Source organism: Bufo gargarizans, chromosome 6 (assembly GCF_014858855.1).
Source record: "Bufo gargarizans isolate SCDJY-AF-19 chromosome 6, ASM1485885v1, whole genome shotgun sequence".
NCBI lineage: Eukaryota > Metazoa > Chordata > Amphibia > Anura > Bufonidae > Bufo > Bufo gargarizans.
This window is the reverse complement of record NC_058085.1, coordinates 321,581,840-321,604,751: the sequence shown is the minus strand read 5'-3', so window position 1 is coordinate 321,604,751 and position 22,912 is coordinate 321,581,840. Positions and strand designations below refer to the sequence as shown.

General features: G+C 46.7%; 1 protein-coding gene across 1 annotated transcript; it reads right to left on the bottom strand.

Moving 5' to 3' along the window:
- Positions 1 to 8,960: 8,960 nt before the first annotated feature.
- TBC1D20 (TBC1 domain family member 20) lies at positions 8,961 to 22,613 on the bottom strand. The gene is made up of 8 exons (XM_044297760.1): positions 22,476 to 22,613; positions 13,508 to 13,693; positions 13,349 to 13,429; positions 12,273 to 12,459; positions 11,482 to 11,583; positions 11,264 to 11,405; positions 10,977 to 11,164; positions 8,961 to 9,516 (listed from the first exon to the last, which is right to left on the bottom strand). The coding sequence occupies exons 1-8, from the start codon at positions 22,504 to 22,506 to the stop codon at positions 9,261 to 9,263; spliced, it is 1,173 nt and encodes a 390-aa protein (XP_044153695.1). The 5' UTR covers positions 22,507 to 22,613; the 3' UTR covers positions 8,961 to 9,260.
- Positions 22,614 to 22,912: the final 299 nt, after the last annotated feature.

The window sequence follows — 22,912 nt, the reverse complement described above, 5'->3', positions numbered from 1 at the left end:
CCCAAACTGCGGATGAAACCCATATGCACCAAAAAATGGTGACTTATCAGAGGACTCCTGACGACGGTTATTTAAAGCAAACTCAGCAAGGGACAAAACAGAACACCAATCCTCTTGATTCTCCGCCACAAAACAACGCAGATATGTCTCCAGATTCTGATTGACGTGCTCTGGCCATTCGACTGCGGGTGGAAAGCAGAAGAGAATGACAACTGAACTCCCAAGCGAGAACAGAAAGCCTTCCAGAATCTGGAAACAAACTGCGTGCCCCTATCAGAAACTATGTCTGAAGGAATACCATGCAATTTGACAATGTGATCAATAAATGCCTGCGCCAGCGTCTTAGCATTGGGCAAACCAGGAAAAGGAATGAAATGCACCATTTTGCTAAAACGGTCCACCACCACTAGAATCACAGTCTTCCCCGAGGAACGAGGCAGGTCCGTAATGAAGTCCATGGACAGATGTGTCCAAGGACGGGAAGGAATGGGTAACGGAAGGAGAGGACCTGATGGCCGTGAATGAGGGACTTTGGCACGAGCGCAGGTCTCGCAGGCTGCCACAAAACCCTCAACCGACTTACGAAGCGCAGGCCACCAGAATCTCTGAGCGATGAGATCCACTGTGGCTCTACCCCCCGGGTGCCCAGCAAGGACAGTATCGTGGTGCTCCTTAAAAACCTTGTGTCTTAAAGCGAGAGGCACAAACAGCCTAGGTGGGCAAAGGGACCCACATTCCAAAGTGCACCTTTCGGATTTCACCGGTCATTTTTTACAGATTTTGATTGCAAACTACTTCTCACACATATGGGCCCCTAAATTGCCAGGGCAGTATAACTACGCCACAAGTGACCCCATTTTGGAAAGAAGACACCCTAAGGTATTTTGTGATGGGCATAGTGAGTTCATGGAAGTTTTTATTTTTTGTCACAAGTTAGTGGAATATGAGACTTTGTAAGAAAAAAAAAAAAAAAACATTTTCCGCTAACTTGTGACAAAAAATAAAAAGTTCTATGAACTCACTATGCCCATCAGCGAATACCTTAGGGTGTCTACTTTCCGAAATGGGGTCATTTGTGGGGGTTTTCTACTGTCTGAGCATTGTAGAACCTCAGGAAACATGACAGGTGCTCAGAAAGTCAGAGCTGCTTCAAAAAGCGGAAATTCACATTTTTGTACCATAGTTTGTAAACGCTATAACTTTTACCCAAACCATTTTTTTTTTTTGCCCAAACATTTTTTTTAATCAAAGACATGTAGAACAATAAATTTAGCGAAAAATTTATATATGGATGTCGTTTTTTTTGCAAAATTTTACAGCTGAAAGTGAAAAATGTCATTTTTTTGCTAAAAAATCGTTAAATTTCGATTAATAACAAAAAAAAGTAAAAATGTCAGCAGCAATGAAATACCACCAAATGAAAGCTCTATTAGTGAGAAGAAAAGGAGGTAAAATTCATTTGGGTGGTAAGTTGCATGACCGAGCAATAAACAGAGAAAGTAGTGTAAAAAGTGGCCTGGTCATTAAGGGGGTTTTAGCTAGCGGGGTTGAAGTGGTTAATGTGCCGGTGGCAAGATCCCTTTAATTTTGTGATGCCAGTGTCGGTAACGGTGGCACACCGATTTATGATAGGAATAATTGAGGAACACGTTGTTGTGGTGAACCAAAACTTCCTTCTACTGGAAACAGTTAACTATTTACAGTCTTTTGGCAAAGTTCCACATGTGGGCAGCAGTCACTAGCAGCCTTATACAAATGACAGGTACAATGTTCTTGCAAGATACTCAGAGGGTTAAACACTTACAGATCAGGTTGCACTTTTCCTCAGAATCCTGTCTGTCTTTATCCCAATGCCCGTATGCCCTAATGCTGGCTTTATCCTTGGTAGGGGAAATATTCCTCAGGTATATATATATATCCTTGCTTTAGGTAAAATCCTTCTGCCCTTCAGCCCTCAGGTTGGCTGGAAACACTTTGGCTCTGCTCTGGTTATGGGAACTTCAGGTTTTCTCTCAGGAGGCAACTTCTTTCCCTGGTGGCAACTAGAAGCCTGGGCTGTCTAGCTGCATGTCAGGAGGAGGCCCTCAGCTCCTCTCTGGCTAAAGTGCACACTCTCTTCTGCTCTACACAGACTCCTGACTCTACAACTGACCCTTCCCTGCACAGGACCTGACTATTTATACTAGGGGTTCCCTAGCTCCCTCTACTGTCTAGGAGGAGGAACTACACCCTGATAGGCCTGACACAAAATACAGGGCAAAATACACATAAAAACATAGCAATATACATTAAAATGGACTGTAAAATACAATGCCACTGTTCCACAGTAGTAGGAGAACAACGTGGCCCAATTGACCCTTGTGTAGTGCCCACATTTATCTAGTGGGACACTACAGTATCACCTGATGCACCCGTGCGGACTCCTGGCAGCGGCCTCGTTATGCGAAGTGCGCATGCGCCGGCCGGCGCACTTCGCATAACGGGGCCGCTGCCTGGAGTCCGCATGGGCGCATCAGGTGATACCTAGTGCGCACACGCGCGGGATCTGGCTGAGGAGAGGGGACGTTAGAGAGGCAACGATGACTGAGGTAGGCGGATCTAATGAAAAGGAGGGCGGCGATTTCAATTCAGAAAGCGGCACTGGGCACCCAAAGGAGATGGCTGCAGCCGGGCACCCTGCATCGTGAGACGTCCCCTTGGACACATTTATGACGTGAGTGACAGGTTATATAAACCTGTTTTATATGATTATAGCGCCACAGGCGCATTTGATAAGGTCACTTTAGGATTCTGCATATTAGTAGGGACCTCGCCATATGTTTAGGTTATAGGCCTAAATTCTGATGACAGAATCCCTTTAAAGGGCATCTGTCAGCAGATTTGTACCTAGGAAACTGGCTGACCTGCTACATGTGCACTTGGCAGCTGAAGGCATCTGTGTTGGTCCCATGTTCACATGTGCACGCATTGCTGAGAAAAATGATGTTGTGATATATGCAAATGAGCCTCTAGGAGCAACGGGGGCGTTGTCATTACACCTCGAGACTCAGCTCTCTCTGCAACTGCCACTCCCTTTGCACTTTGACAGGGAATAAACATCACGCCTGACCCTATCCATCAATGTGCAGAGAGCGTGGCAGTTGCAGAGAGAGCAGAGCCTCTAGGTGTAACAGCAACGCCCCTGTTGCTCCAAGAGGCTCCTTTGCATATATTAAAACATCATTTTTCTCAGCAATATGGGCACGTATGAACATGGGACCAACACAGATGTCTTCAGCTGCCAAGTGCACGTGTAACAGATCAGCCAGTCTCATAGGTACAAATCTGACAGATGGTCTTTAATTGACGCAAAGTGAAAGGTCAGGGAGGATGATGGTGAAATGCTTCCTCTGCCCACCTTCCAGGCAGCTTCACTTACAATTTAATAGAAAATAAGGAAAATTCAGCATATCAGGGAATTATCACTCAAGAGTGCTGAGCTCGGGGAAATACTAAAATAGCAAACATGACGCTTATTCCAACCATGCAGATCTAAACGTCAGGTCTTAGGACTGATCAGATACTGAGGAGGGATGCAGCCTGGAGATACGCCAGCACAAGCAATCATCCGACTGCAATGTCTAAGGGCCGGATGAAATCAATGCAAGTGAAATCACTACCATGCTTTTTCCTGGACACCAGACTGAACTCGCATGACCTGGCGCTGCAGAAAAAAATATCAGCTTGTGTTTAAGTTGGACGAACCCCTGTGAGGGTTAATTCACACACGGTTGATCTGTCCCATTTATCTGATTATCCCACAATCCATTAAGGTGTATGGAACTGATCTGCAGATATTCCTGCAATACCTCTGCCACATGAGAATACGTCTTTAGACCTCATGGACACAACCGTATTTTTGGTCCGCATTTCTACGGGGCCACAAAAAATGCAAATAGCACATGGATGTCACGCGTGTGCTTACATTCCGCAAACCATAGAACATGTCCTAGTCTTGTCTGTTTGTGGATGGGAATAGGCATTTCTATAACAGGGACTTAGGAGAGTGCGGGCTGTACATGGCCAGTAGACTTGAGTGAATCTGGATCGGATTTTTCTTTTCAATTCGTTTGAAACTTTGTTTATAATATCTTCGCCATATCGCCCTACAATGTATGGGCTTTAAAATCTTGCTGCAAATAATGATGTCGGTTATGCGCATATCAATTATAAATTCCTGATATAAATATCATTAACGAAGCAGAGTTCAGCTTTGGATTTTGAAACATTAATTTATGCGCATAACCAAAGTGTAGCATCATAGACGTTATTTGCAGCAAGATTTCCATGGCCTCAGTAGAGGCCATACATGTTAGCACACTACGGAGGAGATATTGTGAACTAAGCTTTCAAGCGCTCAACACTACTGGCTAATATACGCATTTTGCGGATCGCGAAATGCATACAGTTGTGTGCATGAGGCCTTAGGATTTAGATTCAAAGACTCCTGTTTTAATGGGTCTGCAATAACCTAGATCAACCACTAGATGGCAGGGCAAGCTGAATAACTGGAAAGGTGAAGATGATTTAGGGCTCATGCACAAAAAACGTATTTCCTTTCCGTTTTTTTTTTTTTTTTTGCAGACCGTATGCAGAACCGTTCACTTCAATGGGTCCGCAAAAAAAAAACTTTACTCCGTGTGCATTCTGTTTCTGTATGTCCTTTTATTGTCCGGATTACAGACAAGGATAGTACTGTTCTATGAAGGGCCAGCTGTTCCGTTCTGCAAAATACGGATGCACACGGATGTCATCTGTATTTTTAGGCGGACCGCAAAATACATATGGTCGTGTGCATGAGCCCTTAGGTTGTAAGTCGACTTCTAAACATTATTTTACTATTTAAATTCACATATAATATTGAGCAACATAATAGTCAGTCTTAAAGGGGTCCCCAACATGTTTTTTTTTTGGTGCTGCATGGTCTCATGCACTGCTGCAGCGGTGACATGGCCACAGGCAGGTAAGATTGAATCTTCTACAGGGCCTTGCAAAAGTATTCACCCCCTATTTTTTCGTGTTTTGTTACATTACAGCCTTACGTTCAATGTTTTGTTATTCTGAATTTTATGTGATGAATCAGAACACAATAGTCTAAGTTGGTGAAGTGAAATGAGAAAAATATATAAATAAAACTATTGTTTAGAAATAGAAAACAGAAAATTGGCATGTGCGTATGTATTCACCCACATGTTAGGAAGCCTGTAAAAAGCTCTGGTGCAGCCAAATACCTTCAGAAGTCACATGGTTAGTGAAATGATGTCCACCTTTGTGCAATCTAAGTGTCACATGATCTGTCATTACACAACTTTTTTGAAAGGCCCCAAAGGCTGCAACACCTAAGCAAGAGGCATCAGTTACCAAACACTGCCATGAAGACCAAGGAACTCTCCAAACAAGTAAGGGACAATGTTGTTGAGAAATACAAGTCAGGGTTAGGTTATAAAAAAATATCCAAATCTTTGATGATCCCCAGGATCATCATCAAATCTATCAGAAGCAAATGGAAAGAACATGGCACAACAGCAAACCTGCCAAGAGACGGCCGTCCACTAAAACTCACAGACCGGGCAAGGAGGGCATTAATCAGAGGCGCAGCACAGAGACCTAAGGTAACCCTGGAGGAGCTGCAGAGTTCCACAGCAGAGACTGGAGTATCTGTACGTAGGACAACAATAAGCCGTACGTTCCATAGAGTTGGGCTTTATGGGAGAGTGGCCAGAAGAAAGCCATTACTTTCAGCAAAAAACAAAAAGGCACATTGTAAGTTTGCAAAAAGGCATGTGGGAGACTCCCAAAATGTATGGAAGGTGCTCTGGTCTGATGAGACTAAAATTGAACTTTTTGGCCATGAAAGAAAACGCTATGTCTGCGCAAACCCAACACATCACATCACCCAAAGAACACCATCCCCACAGTGAGACATGGTGGTGGCAGCATCATGCTGTGGGTATGGGACTGGGAAACTGGTCAGAGATGAGGGAAAGATGGATGGTGCTAAATACAGGGATATTCTTGAGCAGAACCTGTACCACTCTGTGTGTGATCTGAGGCTAGGACGGAGGTTCACCTTCCAGCAGGACAATGACCCCAAACGCACTGCTAAAGCAACACTTGAGTGGTTTAAGGGGAAACATATAAATGTGTTGGAATGGCCTAGCCAAAGCCCAGATCTCAATCCAATAGAAAATCTGTGGTCAGACTTAAAGATTACTGTTCACAAACCATCCAACCTGAAGGAGCTGGAGCAGTTCTGCAAGGAGGAATGGGCAAAAATCCCAGTGGTAAGATGTGGCAAGCTCATAGAGACTTACACAAAGCGACTTGGAGCTGTGATTGACGGAAAAGGCGGCTCTACAAAGTATTGACTTTAGGGGGATGAATAGTTATGCACATTGACTTATTCTGTTATTTTGTTCTATTTGTTGTATGCTTTACAATAAAAAAAACATCATCTTAGTTGTGGGCATGTTCTGTAAATTAAATGATGCGAATCCTCAAACAATCCATGTTAATTTGAGGTTGTGAGGCACCAAAACACAGAAAAAAGTCAAAGTAAAAAAACTTTTGCAAGGCACTGTATTTACAGAGGCAGACTGCAGACATTTGGTGAAAACGCAGTATGCCCAGAGAACCCTTTTGATAGGTGATAAATGCATGGTTGTTAGGGGTCCAACCACTGGGACCCCACTGATCATGAGAATGGGGTTCTGAAGCCCGGTTTGCAAATGGATTAGTGGTGTGCACATGACCATCGCTCAATTCCTTAGTACAGGTCTGCTAAGTGCTTGCAGAATTGGGGACCTACCAGTACATTCTCATGATCGGTGTGGGTCCCAGTAGTTGGGTGCAGATTGGTGTAAGCAGTTGGGTGGCTGTTTTAAAAGCAGGGAACCAGCTCAAATGTTCTCAGTACTTTACCTTAGGCTAGTTTCACACTAGCGGCAAGGGACTCCAGCAGGCTGTTCCGGCGGGGTAACAGCCTGTCGGATCCCTGCTGCCGCTAGTGCACGCGTGCCCCCGGAATACCGCTCCGACCCCATTGACTATAATGGAGGCGGGCCGAAGTTCCGGCGGCAGCACGGCAAACATGCCGAGAGGCGGCCGGAATAAAACTACGTTGGGGCTGGAGCAGTACTCCGGGGGCACAAGTGCACTAGCGGCAGCACGGATCCGTCAGGCTGTTCACCCGCTGAAACAGCCTGCCAGGGTCCCTTGTCGCTAGTGTGAAAGTACCAGTAAGATACATTGGGGGAGATTTATTAAGATTGGTGCCATCCACGCCGGTTTTGATGGCTCCTGCATGACGAAGCGTGTATATTAAGTGCGTCTTCAGGCAGTCTGTGCTCCAAGAAAAACCCGTGGTTTGCAACTTGGCCAGTTTCTGGCATGGGGGCATATTAAATAACCCCCTTTATGTGCTGTCCCCCAGATTTAACAAAATTGTGAAAAAGTGGCCCACCCCATTAAATGAATGTTGCATGTAAAATACACTGTGTTATGCTTAGTGCAGGGCCCGATGGGGTGGGGCATGACAAGATTTCTTTCTTCCTTGTTCTTTGAATCCTTGTGCCACGCTCTTCGCCCTCAGACCCTGGACTAGGCATAACACAATATTAGTTTTCCTTCAATATTTGAGGCCAGTCACTGGCGGGGACAATGACGGACACAGTCTTTCCTGCAGGTCAGCTTTGCAGTCTGTTGCTGGTTGAGATGATGACATGATGTTGCCTGTTGCAGTAATTAAGGTCATTTCTGAAAACCATCACACAGGAAGGAGTATGCTGCAATGCCTAGCTGTGGTCTCATCAGCTGAGTGTAACCTCAATACCCATCAGGAAATTGCTTAAAATGCAATTTCCTGATAGGTCTACTATAGCCAATATGACATGTGAGAGATCAGAGTGTGGCATTGTAGCAGAAGCTCATTCCCTGCCCATTGGGCTGCCATTAGGGGCGCACACTCCCCTTAATATATGGTGCTACCTGTGCTGTCCATCTGCCACAAAATTAAATCTATGCCAGCTTTGAACTGGTGTACATTTCTGCAATAATTCTCGCCAATTTCCCCTATGCAACTTATATTAAATCTGTAGGACTGCGGAGGTAAGGTAGGGGAAAGCGTAAAAAGTAAAGAAAAAGGTTTTGCTAAATAAAATTCTGAAATTGCTAAATTCCCTATCCTGTTTACATTCCTATTTCCGAATCACTGCTTGCTTCCAGAGAATAGAACCATATATTTAGAGTTTGACAACCTATACACATCTGTTACTTCTCAGAGCTGCGAGTCTATTACAGGATTCTTCAGTCTAGACCAGGGGGTGTTAGCAAAGCTGTGGTGAAACTACAACTCCCAGCATGCTCCATTCACTTATATGGGAGTTCCACGAACAGCCAAGCAAGTGTGCAAGCTGGGAGCCGTAGTGTCACCACAGCTAGAGAGCCGAACGTTGCTGATCCCTGGTCTAGACAATCCTTTGTGAGCCAAACAGGACTGCAGACTGTTCTTTTTACCTACCCTGGCACATTGTAACAAACTATCAGGACAGGAGAGAGAATTGTGCAGCAGATGTCGCCACCTCACAAAGTCGGCCAACTTGTAGGGTACGACCACATAGCGAGGTCGTGATGCCGTCATGCAGTGGGAGAAACCCCAATATCTCACTTACCTGTCACTTTCCAAACCGCAAAAAAAACGCACCCTAAAAGCATAATAAACATGCAATAACCGCATATGGTCAGCCGCTTCAGCATGACCGCGCCATGTGGTCATACCCATACAGTGATACAACGCCGGTCCTGCACAACAGGGCAGATTAAGAACTTAACTTTTCAAAACATAGTGGGAGCCGTTATGGCAGCCATGTTGGTTGTCACCCAGCTTTCCCAGAAACATACAGAATAGAATATAATGAGGATACCTCAGTGTTAAATATTTATCATAAAGTGAATCACGATTATGTACAGATATACACAGGTTAATTAGCTGTATCCCACGCAGAGGTGCTCATCATTTTGCCTGCATGGTGTACTCTGAGGCATATACACAAGTAAACAGTTAACGGAGCGCGTCCAGGTCCAAGTGTGAAGTGGTCAAGTAAAGGGATGTGGACTGTGGGGTGCTGGATCGGACAAAGGCACAGGTGTGCGGTGTGTGTTCTCCACCCTATGAGATGATCAATGGATCCTGTGTCCACAGTCTCACCCATCAATGCAGGTAGCTATGGGAATATCTGCAGTTCAAATTTAGGGGCCCACTCCAAGGCACTTTTCATAACAGCAAGTGCTGCAGCACCAAGAGCCACTGTCAGTCCCATGACCGCCAGCTTCACCAGTCTGTTAGTACGGGGTTTGGTGAGGACTGCCTTGTTCCTGTGCTCAGGATGGATGGATTCTCTGAAGCGCCGCCGGAGGACCATATCCGGCCGCTGCTGGGTGGACGCCAATTCAAAGTCCTTAAAGGTTGACACTGCGGTCCTGGATCAAGCAAAAAAATAAATAAATAAAAAATAATAATAAATCAAAACATAAATTTTTATTAACAGAAATACTTGTTATTTCATATCTTCTCCATTCACATCCAGAGCTGCTATCAGCTTTGAATGGAATAGAGAAGAATGGAAAATCGCAGCATGTTCAGTCCTTATCTGTATTTCATGTAGGACTAGTCCATTTAAGTCAGTGGGTCAGTGAAAGAAAAATTTGTATCTGTATGAGGTCCATTTTTTTTTTTTTTTTTTTTTTTACTGATGGTTGCTATGAGATGCTGTCCGTTTTTTTATTCACGCACATGAAAATATGATGACAAATGAAAGCAATTTGGCCGGTAACAATCAAGACACTGAGACAAAACTGATTCAACTTGCTTGTAAAATCATCACTTGAACTAAGGGTACTTTAACACTAGCGTTATTCTTTTCCGGTATTGAAATACAGTAAAGGGTCTCAATACCGGAAAAAAACGCATCAGTTATGTCCTAATGCATTCTGAATGGAAAGCAATCTGTTCAGTATGCATCAGGAGGTCTTCAGTTCCGTCCCTTGTACGGTATTTGACCGGACGAAATACCACAGCTTGCTGCTGTATTTTTTCCGGCCAAAATCCAGGAACAATACCGCACTTGCCGGATCCGGCATCAATTTCCATAGAGATGTATTAATGTACCAAGTGTTCTGGAAATTGCCGCGTCGCCCGCCGGATCTGGCTTTCCGGTTTGCACATGCGCCGGAATATAGGAGGAGCTGGTTTCGCTTTTGATCTTTTTAAAAATGTAAATACCGGATGAGACAGATCCAGTATTTCACCGGATCCTGAAAAAAAGAGATTTCCGTTTGCATACGGTTTGCTAGTGTGAAAGTACCCAAACTCTGACATGTTCCATTTAGCTTGTGTGAAAGGGTTGGTGTTTTTAGGCCTCTTGCACGCAAGCGATGCGGAACGTGTCAGAGTCTGTGAAAATGAGTGGAAAATTTATGGGTTTGCTGAATCAGTTTCGTCTGTAAATGTGGTCAGTGTTTCATTTTTTTTTCCATCCATTTTTGGAGCGCATGAAAAAAATGAAGAACACAACAGCTAGGAGATCTAGCACCCATCAGTAAAAAAAAAAAAAAAATGGACCGACACAGATGTCGTCAGTGTGCAGTCAGTTTTTTTCCACTGACTTGAATGGACCAGTTCAGCATGAAAAATGGATGAAGGTAGAACATGCAGCGATTTTTTTCTGAACAAACAAAGGGTTTGTGAAAAACGACACTCAGGTGCTTGTACCGTTTGAAATGTATGGGTCAGTGGTGACTCTGGATGCTGTCCATTGTATAAAACAGACCAAATCCAGACAGAAAGACTGCCTGTGTGAAAGCAGCCAAATCGTGCCATTGGGGACCCCTCCTTCACTGGACAGCAATGCTGTGGTTCCCAGCTGGCCGCTTGTGCTCACCTCTCTGCCTGATGCTGCTGCGCTGCTTCCCTGGAAAGTTCTGATGGGGGGAACTGGACAAAGAGGTCTCCAGCTTTGCTGATTAGAGTCTCATAGGGCAAATCTTGCGGGATCTTCGATAGCAGGTGGTGCACGGATGCCATATCACACTCACAATCCATCACCTCTGCCTCTCTGTGCAAAACAATCTACAAGGGGGGGGGGGGGGGGGGGGGGTAGAAAAGGCCAGTCATTACAGAATCAGCAGAGTATGGTAGATCTTTATGTGTCATGGCACATACTCTTACCACGGCGGCAAAGTAGATGGGCATTAGCGGGTGACATGCCAGGAAGAAGTCATACAACCTCACCACGTGTCTGAAGTCTGATAGGACGTGTCCAAACCATGTGATGAGCCAACTCAAGGCGAATATGGTACCAACCTCTGCCCTGTGGAGCACACATGAAGTCACCCATTACTCTATGTTAGTGCCCTGCAGAAGCTCACAGAGCAGCATTTACCCACCGAACCATGAAGTCGTATAGTTCCGGGTTTACCAGCTCTATAATAGGCATCAGGTAGTTGAGGATGTGTTTAGTGTTATCCATGCTGGGGTCCATGAAGTCCCTGTAAAGAAAAAGGACAGAGCTGAGCACCAGAAATAGGAGGGGATAGGGGTGAAGCTCCAGCCTGCGGCAGCCAGAGCGTTCTGGGGGTTGGAGTGAGCCATAGATTAGACACCACTCTTGGACCTGTAGCTTCCTCGAGGGGATATATGTGAGGATTGCATATAATCTTGACTAAAAAAGTTCTACAGCATCCTTCAGACCTATGAATCTTCATGGTTACAGGCCACAAATAAACCCTCTTCTTCATAAGGGTGCATTCACACAAACAGATGTATAATAAAAATAAAAAATGCAGATGACGTCTGTGTTGCATCCGGACCCATTGTAACAATGCCTATTCTTGTCCGCACAACGGTCAAGAATAGGACATGTTCTATATTTCTTGTGGGACTGCGGAGCAGCCATATGGATACGGATCGCACACCGTGTGCTGTCAGCAAAAAATGTGGATCAGATGCGGACCAAAAGATACAGGTCGTGTTAATGGGCCCAAAGCTCCAAACAGAAGGAGGAGACAGCAGTAGCCAATGGTTACCATGGTCATGTGGCATCATAAAGAACGTTGGGTCGACGGTTAGAGTGTAATCAGAAAGGTAAGTATATTAGAAGATGTGTATAATGGGATCCTTGACATAGAGTGTGTAAAGGTGCCAGCCGCCGAGGTGCAAGGGGCTCACACAGACCCACCTTAGGTGATGTGTGGACAGCTTATCCACCAGGAGTGTGGCTAACGGCCCTCCCACCACCAGCAGGAAAGTGACTACAATATCATGATATCCCTGGTAATAGTGCAACTGCGAGTTTCGTGCCAACACCTGTAGGATGATGTCAATCAGCTGCTCCTGCAAATCTTCCCGCTCCTTTAAGGGCATACCTGTGAGGCAAACCAGACGGAGCACCCCCATGTTTAAGAAAAGACAGAGAAACATAACCTAAACCTCAACCTAACTCCCAAAAGCAAAGTCACTGCCTCCTCTCAGCACGCCCATCCATTAGCATGCATACCGGAGAATGCCAGCCTTCAGTATAACTCGCTGGGTTACGGGGGCCCTCATATCCCTTTATTGTCATTATAATTTCACACAATTTAATTGAGAATGGTGCAAATTCCTAAATCACGTAATTTAAAAAAAATCTGCCTGCATCCACCTGAAAAAAAGCTGTAGAGCCATGGCCACTAGGGGTCTTGCTTCCATTGCACTAAAATGGGGGGGGGGGGGGGGGGCTAAGATCTGGAGCCTGATAAAAGAACGGTTTTTACACTACTTCTGAATTCCTGTTTTTTCTGTATGTGATCTCTCCATCATTATCAACTTTATGAGCTCCCTAGAAGAAAACAAACATAATAAAAAGTGAGGTCACTGGCAGATTTAACCGAAGGGAGACGCCACTTGCTTGTGAGAGAAATGCATCTAACTGTGCAGCTGAAACAAATTAATATGGCTGAGGAAGACATTAGAGAAGCACAAAAACTAACTGCTCCCTCACAGTTATGGTTGTACAATGAAGCACAGCTATTATGCAAACTTTAGAAAACTCAGGTATACTTAAAAAAAATTATAATAATTTGAAGTAGGATGTTTTCTGGCTGAGCCATCACACATATAGCAATTCCCCAGACCACCAGCTGAGTGCTAGATTATATTAGTAAGGAAGACTGGAATTCTCCTGGCATAGTGATCCATTGTTAAAGCATAATGGGAGTTATGGTTTACCAGTAGATGAATTACAAGCCCATAGCAACAACCCCACTGACATCTCACCAGGAGGGAAGCGCCTCAGTGAGCGCCGGACATCCAGCAGAACCTGCTCATAGTCCTTATTGTTCACCCGCAGCTCAGGACCTGTAGAGAGCAGATAGACAGTCAGTGGTGAACCCATCTCTAGTGCCCCTGGTGCTGTTCACAGTGCTGCTGTCACACCTGGGGGTGGAGGCAGCTCCTCAGTGCTGACATTCAGAAGTCTTGGCCAAACTTGGCATCGGATCTCGTCCGTAAGAAGTCCACCCTCGCTGATTGCCATCCGCCGGAGCGTTGCTACATCTGGGGGGTCCTTACTCAGAGCCTTCTGGATGTCATACAGCTTCCTACGCCTGCGGAATTCACTGCCTGGAACACAATGTGACGAGTGAGAAATGCACTCCCAGCATTACACACGCAGTCAGTGGTGACATGTAATGTATAGGAGGGTTACATGTAACATATAGTGAGGAGCAGGGGGTGACATGTAATGTATAGGAGGGTTACATGTAACATATAGTGAGAAGCAGGGGTGACATGTAATGTATAGGAGGGTTACATGTAACATATAGTGAGGAGCAGGGGTGACATGTAATGTACAGGAGGGTTACATGTAACATAGTGAGAAGCAGGGGTGACATGTAATGTATAGGAGGGTTACATGTAACATATAGTGAGAAGCAGGAGGTGACATGTAATGTACAGGAGGGTTACATGTAACATATAGTGAGAAGCAGGGGTGACATGTAATGTATAGGAGGGTTACATGTAACATATAGTGAGAAGCAGGGGTGACATGTAATGTATAGGAGGGTTACATGTAACATATAGTGAGGAGCAGGGGTGACATGTAATGTATAGGAGGGTTACATGTAACATATAGTGAGAAGCAGGGGTGACATGTAATGTACAGGAGGGTTACATGTAACATATAGTGAGAAGCAGGGGTGACATGTAATGTATAGGAGGGTTACATGTAACATAGTGAGAAGCAGGGGTGACATGTAATGTATAGGAGGGTTACATGTAACATATAGTGAGAAGCAGGAGGTGACATGTAATGTATAGGAGGGTTACATGTAACAGTGAGAAGCAGGGGTGACATGTAATGTATAGGAGGGTTACATGTAACATATAGTGAGAAGCAGGGGTGACATGTAATGTATAGGAGGGTTACATGTAACATATAGTGAGAAGCAGGGGGTGACATGTAATGTATAGGAGGGTTACATGTAACATATAGTGAGAAGCAGGGGGTGAAATCTAATGTATAGGAGGGTTACATGTAACATATAGTGAGAAGCAGGGGTGACATGTAATGTATAGGAGGGTTACATGTAACATAGTGAGAAGCAGGGGTGACATGTAATGTATAGGAGGGTTACATGTAACATATAGTGAGGAGCAGGGGGTGACATGTAATGTATAGGAGGGTTACATGTAACATATAGTGAGAAGCAGGGGTGACATGTAATGTATAGGAGGGTTACATGTAACATAGTGAGAAGCAGGGGTGACATGTAATGTATAGGAGGGTTACATGTAACATATAGTGAGGAGCAGGGGGTGACATGTAATGTATAGGAGGGTTACATGTAACATATAGTGAGAAGCAGGGGGTGACATGTAATGTATAGGAGGGTTACATGTAACATATAGTGAGAAGCAGGGGTGACATGTAATGTATAGGAGGGTTACATGTAACATAGTGAGAAGCAGGGGTGACATGTAATGTATAGGAGGGTTACATGTAACATATAGTGAGGAGCAGGGGGTGACATGTAATGTATAGGAGGGTTACATGTAACATAGTGAGAAGCAGGGGTGACATGTAATGTATAGGAGGGTTACATGTAACATAGTGAGAAGCAGGGGTGACATGTAATGTATAGGAGGGTTACATGTAACATATAGTGAGGAGCAGGGGGTGACATGTAATGTATAGGAGGGTTACATGTAACATATAGTGAGAAGCAGGGGGTGACATGTAATGTATAGGAGGGTTACATGTAACATATAGTGAGAAGCAGGAGGTGACATGTAATATACAGGAGGGTTACATGTAACATATAGTGAGGAGCAGGGGGTGACATGTAATGTACAGGAGGGTTACATGTAACATATAGTGAGGAGCAGGATGTGACATGTAATGTATAGGAGCGTTACATGTAACATATAGTGAGGAGCAGGGGGTGACATGTAATGTATAGGAGGGTTACATGTAACATATAGTGAGAAGCAGGATGTGACATGTAATGTACAGGAGGGTTACATGTAACATAGTGAGGAGCAGGGGGTGACGTAATGTATAGGAGGGTTACATGTAACATATAGTGAGGAGCAGGGGGTGACATGTAATGTATAGGAGGGTTACATGTAACATATAGTGAGAAGCAGGGGTGACATGTAATGTATAGGAGGGTTACATGTAACATAGTGAGGAGCAGGGGGTGACATGTAATGTATAGGAGGGTTACATGTAACATATAGTGAGAAGCAGGGGGTGACATGTAATGTACAGGAGGGTTACATGTAACATATAGTGAGAAGCAGGGGTGACATGTAATGTATAGGAGGGTTACATGTAACATAGTGAGGAGCAGGGGGTGACATGTAATGTATAGGAGGGTTACATGTAACATATAGTGAGGAGCAGGAGTGACATGTAACGTATAGGAGGGTTACATGTAACATATAGTGAGGAGCAGGGGGTGACATGTAATGTATAGGAGGGTTGCATGTACCATATAGTGAGAAGCAGGGGGTGACATGTAATGTATAGGAGGGTTACATGTACCATATAGTGAGAAGCAGGGGGTGACATGTAATGTATAGGAGGGTTACATGTAACATATAGTGAGGAGCAGGGGGTGACATGTAATGTATAGGAGGGTTACATGTAACATAGTGAGAAGCAGGATGTGACATGTAATGTATAGGAGGGTTACATGTACCATATAGTGAGAAGCAGGGGGTGACATGTAATGTATAGGAGGGTTACATGTAACATATAGTGAGGAGCAGGAGTGACATGTAATGTATAGGAGGGTTACATGTCACTCCTGCTCCTCACTATATGTTACATGTAACCCTCCTATACATTACATGTCACCCCCTGCTCCTCACTATATGTTACATGTAACCCTCCTATACATTACATGTCACCCCTGCTTCTCACTATATGTTATATGTAACCCTCCTATACATTACATGTCACCCATGCTCCTCACTATATGTTACATGTAACCCTCCTATACATTACATGTCACCCCCTGCTCCTCACTATATGTTACATGTAACCCTCCTATACATTACATGTCACCCCCTGCTTCTCACTATATGTTACATGTAACCCTCCTATACATTACATGTCACCCCCTGCTTCTCACTATATGTTACATGTAACCCTCCTATACATTACATGTCACCCCTGCTTCTCACTATATGTTACATGTAACCCTCCTATACATTACATGTCACCACCTGCTTCTCACTATATGTTACATGTAACCCTCCTATACATTACATGTCACATCCTGCTTCTCACTATGTTACATGTAACCCTCCTATACATTACATGTCACCCCCTGCTCCTCACTATATGTTACATGTAACCCTCCTATACATTACATGTCACCCCCTGCTTCTCACTATATGGTACATGTAACCCTCCTATACATTACATGTCACCCCCTGCTCCTCACTATATGTTACATGTAACCCTCCTGTACATTACATGTCACCCCCTGCTTCTCACTATATGTTACATGTAACGCTCCTATACATTACATGTCACCCCTGCTTCTCACTATATGTTACATGTAACCCTCCTATACATTACATGTCACCCCCTGCTCCTCACTATATGTTACATGTAACCCTCCTATACATTACATGTCACCCCCTGCTTCTCACTATATGTTACATGTAACCCTCCTATACATTACATGTCACCCCTGCTTCTCACTATGTTACATGTAACCCTCCTGTACATTACATGTCACCCCTGCTCCTCACTATATGTTACATGTAACCCTCCTATACATTACATGTCACCCCTGCTTCTCACTATATGTTACATGTAACCCTCCTATACATTACATGTCACATCCTGCTCCTCACTATAAGTTAAATGTAACGCTCCTATACATTACATGTCACCCCTGCTCCTCACTATATGTTACATGTAACCCTCCTAGACATTACATGTCACCCCTGCTTCTCACTATATGTTATATGTAACCCTCCTATACATTACATGTCACCCCTGCTCCTCACTATATGTTACATGTAACCCTCCTATACATTACATGTCACCCCCTGCTTCTCACTATATGTTACATGTAACGCTCCTATACATTACATGTCACATCCTGCTCCTCACTATAAGTTACATGTAACGCTCCTATACATTACATGTCACCCCTGCTCCTCACTATATGTTACATGTAACCCTCCTAGACATTACATGTCACCCCTGCTTCTCACTATATGTTATATGTAACCCTCCTATACATTACATGTCACCCCTGCTCCTCACTATATGTTACATGTAACCCTCCTATACATTACATGTCACCCCCTGCTTCTCACTATATGTTACATGTAACGCTCCTATACATTACATGTCACATCCTGCTCCTCACTATAAGTTACATGTAACGCTCCTATACATTACATGTCACCCCTGCTCCTCACTATATGTTACATGTAACCCTCCTAGACATTACATGTCACCCCTGCTTCTCACTATATGTTATATGTAACCCTCCTATACATTACATGTCACCCCTGCTTCTCACTATATGTTACATGTAACCCTCCTATACATTACATGTAACATATAGTGAGAAGCAGGGGTGACATGTAATGTATAGGAGGGTTACATATAACATATAGTGAGAAGCAGGGGGTGACATGTAATGTATAGGAGGGTTACATGTAACATAGTGAGGAGCAGGGGTGACATGTAATGTATAGGAGGGTTACATATAACATATAGTGAGAAGCAGGGGTGACATGTAATGTCTAGGAGGGTTACATGTAACATATAGTGAGGAGCAGGGGTGACATGTAATGTCTAGGAGGGTTACATGTAACATATAGTGAGGAGCAGGGGTGACATGTAATGTATAGGAGCGTTACATTTAACTTATAGTGAGGAGCAGGATGTGACATGTAATGTATAGGAGGGTTACATGTAACATATAGTGAGAAGCAGGGGGTGACATGTAATGTATAGGAGGGTTACATGTAACATATAGTGAGGAGCAGGGGGTGACATGTAATGTATAGGAGGGTTACATGTAACATAGTGAGAAGCAGGATGTGACATGTAATGTACAGGAGGGTTACATGTAACATAGTGAGGAGCAGGGGGTGACATGTAATGTATAGGAGGGTTACATGTAACATATAGTGAGGAGCAGGGGGTGACATGTAATGTATAGGAGGGTTACATGTAACATATAGTGAGAAGCAGGATGTGACATGTAATGTATAGGAGCGTTACATGTAACATATAGTGAGGAGCAGGGGTGACATGTAATGTATAGGAGCGTTACATGTAACATATAGTGAGAAGCAGGGGGTGACATGTAATGTATAGGAGCGTTACATGTAACATATAGTGAGAAGCAGGGGTGACATGTAATGTATAGGAGGGTTACATGTAACATATAGTGGGGAGCAGGGGGTGACATGTAATGTATAGGAGGGTTACATGTAACATATAGTGAGAAGCAGGGGGTGACATGTAATGTATAGGAGGGTTACATGTAACATATAGTGAGAAGCAGGGGTGACATCTAATGTCTAGGAGGGTTACATGTAACATATAGTGAGGAGCAGGGGTGACATGTAATGTATAGGAGGGTTACATGTAACATATAGTGAGAAGCAGGATGTGACATGTAATGTACAGGAGGGTTACATGTAACATAGTGAGGAGCAGGGGGTGACATGTAATGTATAGTAGGGTTACATGTAACATATAGTGAGAAGCAGGGGGTGACATGTAATGTACAGGAGGGTTACATGTAACATATAGTGAGGAGCAGGGGTGACATGTAATGTACAGGAGGGTTACATGTAACATATAGTGAGGAGCAGGGGGTGACATGTAATGTATAGTAGGGTTACATGTAACATATAGTGAGGAGCAGGGGTGACATGTAATGTATAGGAGGGTTACATGTAACATATAGTGAGGAGCAGGGGGTGACATGTAATGTATAGGAGGGTTACATGTAACATATAGTGAGGAGCAGGGGTGACATGTAATGTATAGGAGGGTTACATGTAACATATAGTGAGGAGCAGGGGGTGACAGTAGTGGGGTCAAGGGGTGATATGTAATGTACAACAGGGTGATAGTGGGGGTGACATGTATAAAAGGGTGACAGTAGTGGGCGGCACTGTGACTGTAGTGGGGGCAGGCGGTGACTGTAGTGGGGGCAGGCGGTGACTGTAGTGGGGGCAGGCGGTGACTGTAGTGGGGGCAGGCGGTGACTGTAGTGGGGGCAGGCGGTGACTGTAGTGGGGGCAGGCGGTGACTGTAGTGGGGGCAGGCGGTGACTGTAGTGGGGGCAGGCGGTGACTGTAGTGGGGGCAGGCGGTGACTGTAGTGGGGGCAGGCGGTGACTGTAGTGGGGGCAGGCGGTGACTGTAGTGGGGGCAGGCGGTGACTGTAGTGGGGGCAGGCGGTGACTGTAGTGGGGGCAGGCGGTGACTGTAGTGGGGGCAGGCGGTGACTGTAGTGGGGGCAGGCGGTGACTGTAGTGGGGGCAGGCGGTGACTGTAGTGGGGGCAGGCGGTGACTGTAGTGGGGGCAGGCGGTGACAGTAGTGGGGGCAGGCGGTGACAGTAGTGGGGGCAGGCGGTGACAGTAGTGGGGGCAGGCGGTGACAGTAGTGGGGACACGGTGACAGTAGTGGGGACACGGTGACAGTAGTGGGGACACGGTGACAGTAGTGGGGACACGGTGACCGTAGTGGGGGCAGGCGGTGACCGTAGTGGGGGCATGGTGACAGTAGTGGAGACACGGTGACAGTAGTGGAGACACGGTGACAGTAGTGGGGGCAGGCGGTGACAGTAGTGGAGACACGGTGACAGTAGTGGGGTCAGGCGGTGATAGTAGTGGGGGCAGGCGGTGACCGTAGTGGGGGCATGGTGACAGTAGTGGGGGCAGGCGGTGATAGTAGTGGGGGCAGGCGGTGACAGTAGTGGGGGCAGGCGGTGACAGTAGTGGGGGCAGGCGGTGACAGTAGTGGGGGCAGGCGGTGACAGTAGTGGGGACACGGTGACAGTAGTGGGGACACGGTGACAGTAGTGGGGACACGGTGACAGTAGTGGGGACACGGTGACAGTAGTGGGGACACGGTGACCGTAGTGGGGGCAGGCGGTGACCGTAGTGGGGGCATGGTGACAGTAGTGGAGACACGGTGACAGTAGTGGGGGCAGGCGGTGACAGTAGTGGAGACACGGTGACAGTAGTGGGGGCAGGCGGTGACCGTAGTGGGGGCATGGTGACAGTAGTGGAGACACGGTGACAGTAGTGGGGGCAGGCGGTGACAGTAGTGGAGACACGGTGACAGTAGTGGGGGCAGGCGGTGATAGTAGTGGGGGCAGGCGGTGACCGTAGTGGGGGCATGGTGACAGTAGTGGGGGCAGGCGGTGATAGTAGTGGGGGCAGGCGGTGACAGTAGTGGGGGCAGGCGGTGACAGTAGTGGGGGCAGGCGGTGACAGTAGTGGGGGCAGGCGGTGACAGTAGTGGGGGCAGGCGGTGACAGTAGTGGGGGCAGGCGGTGACAGTAGTGGGGGCAGGCGGTGATAGTAGTGGGGGCAGGCGGTGATAGTAGTGGGGGCAGGCGGTGACAGTAGTGGGGGCAGGCGGTGACAGTAGTGGAGGCAGGAGGTGCCAGTAGTGGGGGCAGGAGGTGACAGGAAGTCGGGGCAGGCGGTGACAGTAGTGGGGGCAGGCGGTGACAGTAGTGGGGGCAGGCGGTACAGTAGTGGGGGCAGGCGGTGACAGTAGTGGGGGCAGGAGGTGACAGTAGGGGGGCAGGCGGCTGTGACAGTAGTGGGGCAGGAGGTGACAGTAGTGGGGCAGGCGGTGCAGTAGTGGGTGCAGGCGGTGACAGTAGTGGGGGCAGGCGGTGACAGTAGTGGGGCAGGCGGTGATCAGTAGTGGGGGCAGGCGGTGATAGTAGTGGGGGCAGGCGGTGACAGTAGTGGGGGCAGCGGTGACAGTAGTGGGGCATGGCGGTGACAGTAGTGGGGGCAGGCGGTGACAGTAGTGGGGGCAGGCGGTGACAGTAGTGGAGGCAGGCGGTGACAGTAGTGGGGACAGGCGGTGACAGTAGTCGGGGCAGGCGGTGACAGTAGTGGAGGCAGGCGGTGACAGTAGTGGGGCAGGCGGTGACAGTAGTGGGGGCAGGAGGTGACAGTAGTGGGGACAGGCGGTGACAGTAGTGGAGGCAGGACGGTGACAGTAGTGGGGGCATGGAGGTGACAATAGTCGGGGGCAGGAGTGACAGTAGTGGGGCAGGCGGTGACAGTAGTGGGGGCAGGCGGTGAAGTAGGGGGGGGCAGGCGGTGATAGTAGTGGGGCAGGGCGGTGATAGTAGTGGGGGCAGGCGGTGACAGTAGTGGGGGCATGGTGACAGTAGTGGAGGCAGGCGGTGACAGTAGTGGGGACAGGCGGTGACAGTAGTGGGGGCAGGCGGTGACAGTAGTGGAGGCAGGCGGTGACATAGTGTGGGCAGTGTGACAGTAGTGGAGGCAGGCGTGACAGTAGTGGGGACAGGCTGGTGACAGTAGTGGGGGCAGGCGGTGACAGTAGTGGGGGCAGGCGGTGACAGTAGTGGAGGCAGGCGGTGACAGTAGTGGGGACAGGCGGTGACAGTAGTGGGGGCAGGCGGTGACAGTAGTGGAGGCAGGAGGTGACAGTAGTGGGGACAGGCGGTGACAGTAGTGGAGGCAGGAGGTGACAGTAGTGGGGGCAGGCGGTGACAGTAGTCGGGGCAGGCGGTGACATGTATGCCAACGTGACAAATAGTGGAGTGCAAAAAGATAAAGTGAGGTGCCCCTCTTCCAGCCATATGTCACCCTCCTTTACACCCCGGATTCTCTATTAGGGGTACAAGTTACCGTGTCTGCCCGGCTCCGTCCTCACTGACATGCTCGTAAACTGGAGGAAATAACCGGCCCCGTTACCGGGGCAGGGTAGATGCTAGAATGGAGTTGTTAGACGGAGGTTTGTCACGTCAGTGGTCACATGCTCCTTCATGGTCACATGACCAAATGTGGGAAGTGTTGGCAACACGGACTGCGGGAGCTTGGGAAGGTAGGAGGGGCTTGTGTGAGGGAGGAGGTGCAGTCCTGGAGCACACAGCACACCGCTTCATGGGGGGCAGGTGAGGGGCGGCATATGGAGCTCAGAAATGAGGGCGCAGGTCGGGGTGTAAATCTGTGAGGAAGGGGGGACATAACTCCTGCCTCCCACGTGTCCCTCTTTCTGACCTGCTGTGCATTAATAAATGTACTACACTGCTCCTTACTAAAGTGTCTGTATGGTTATGGTTTCT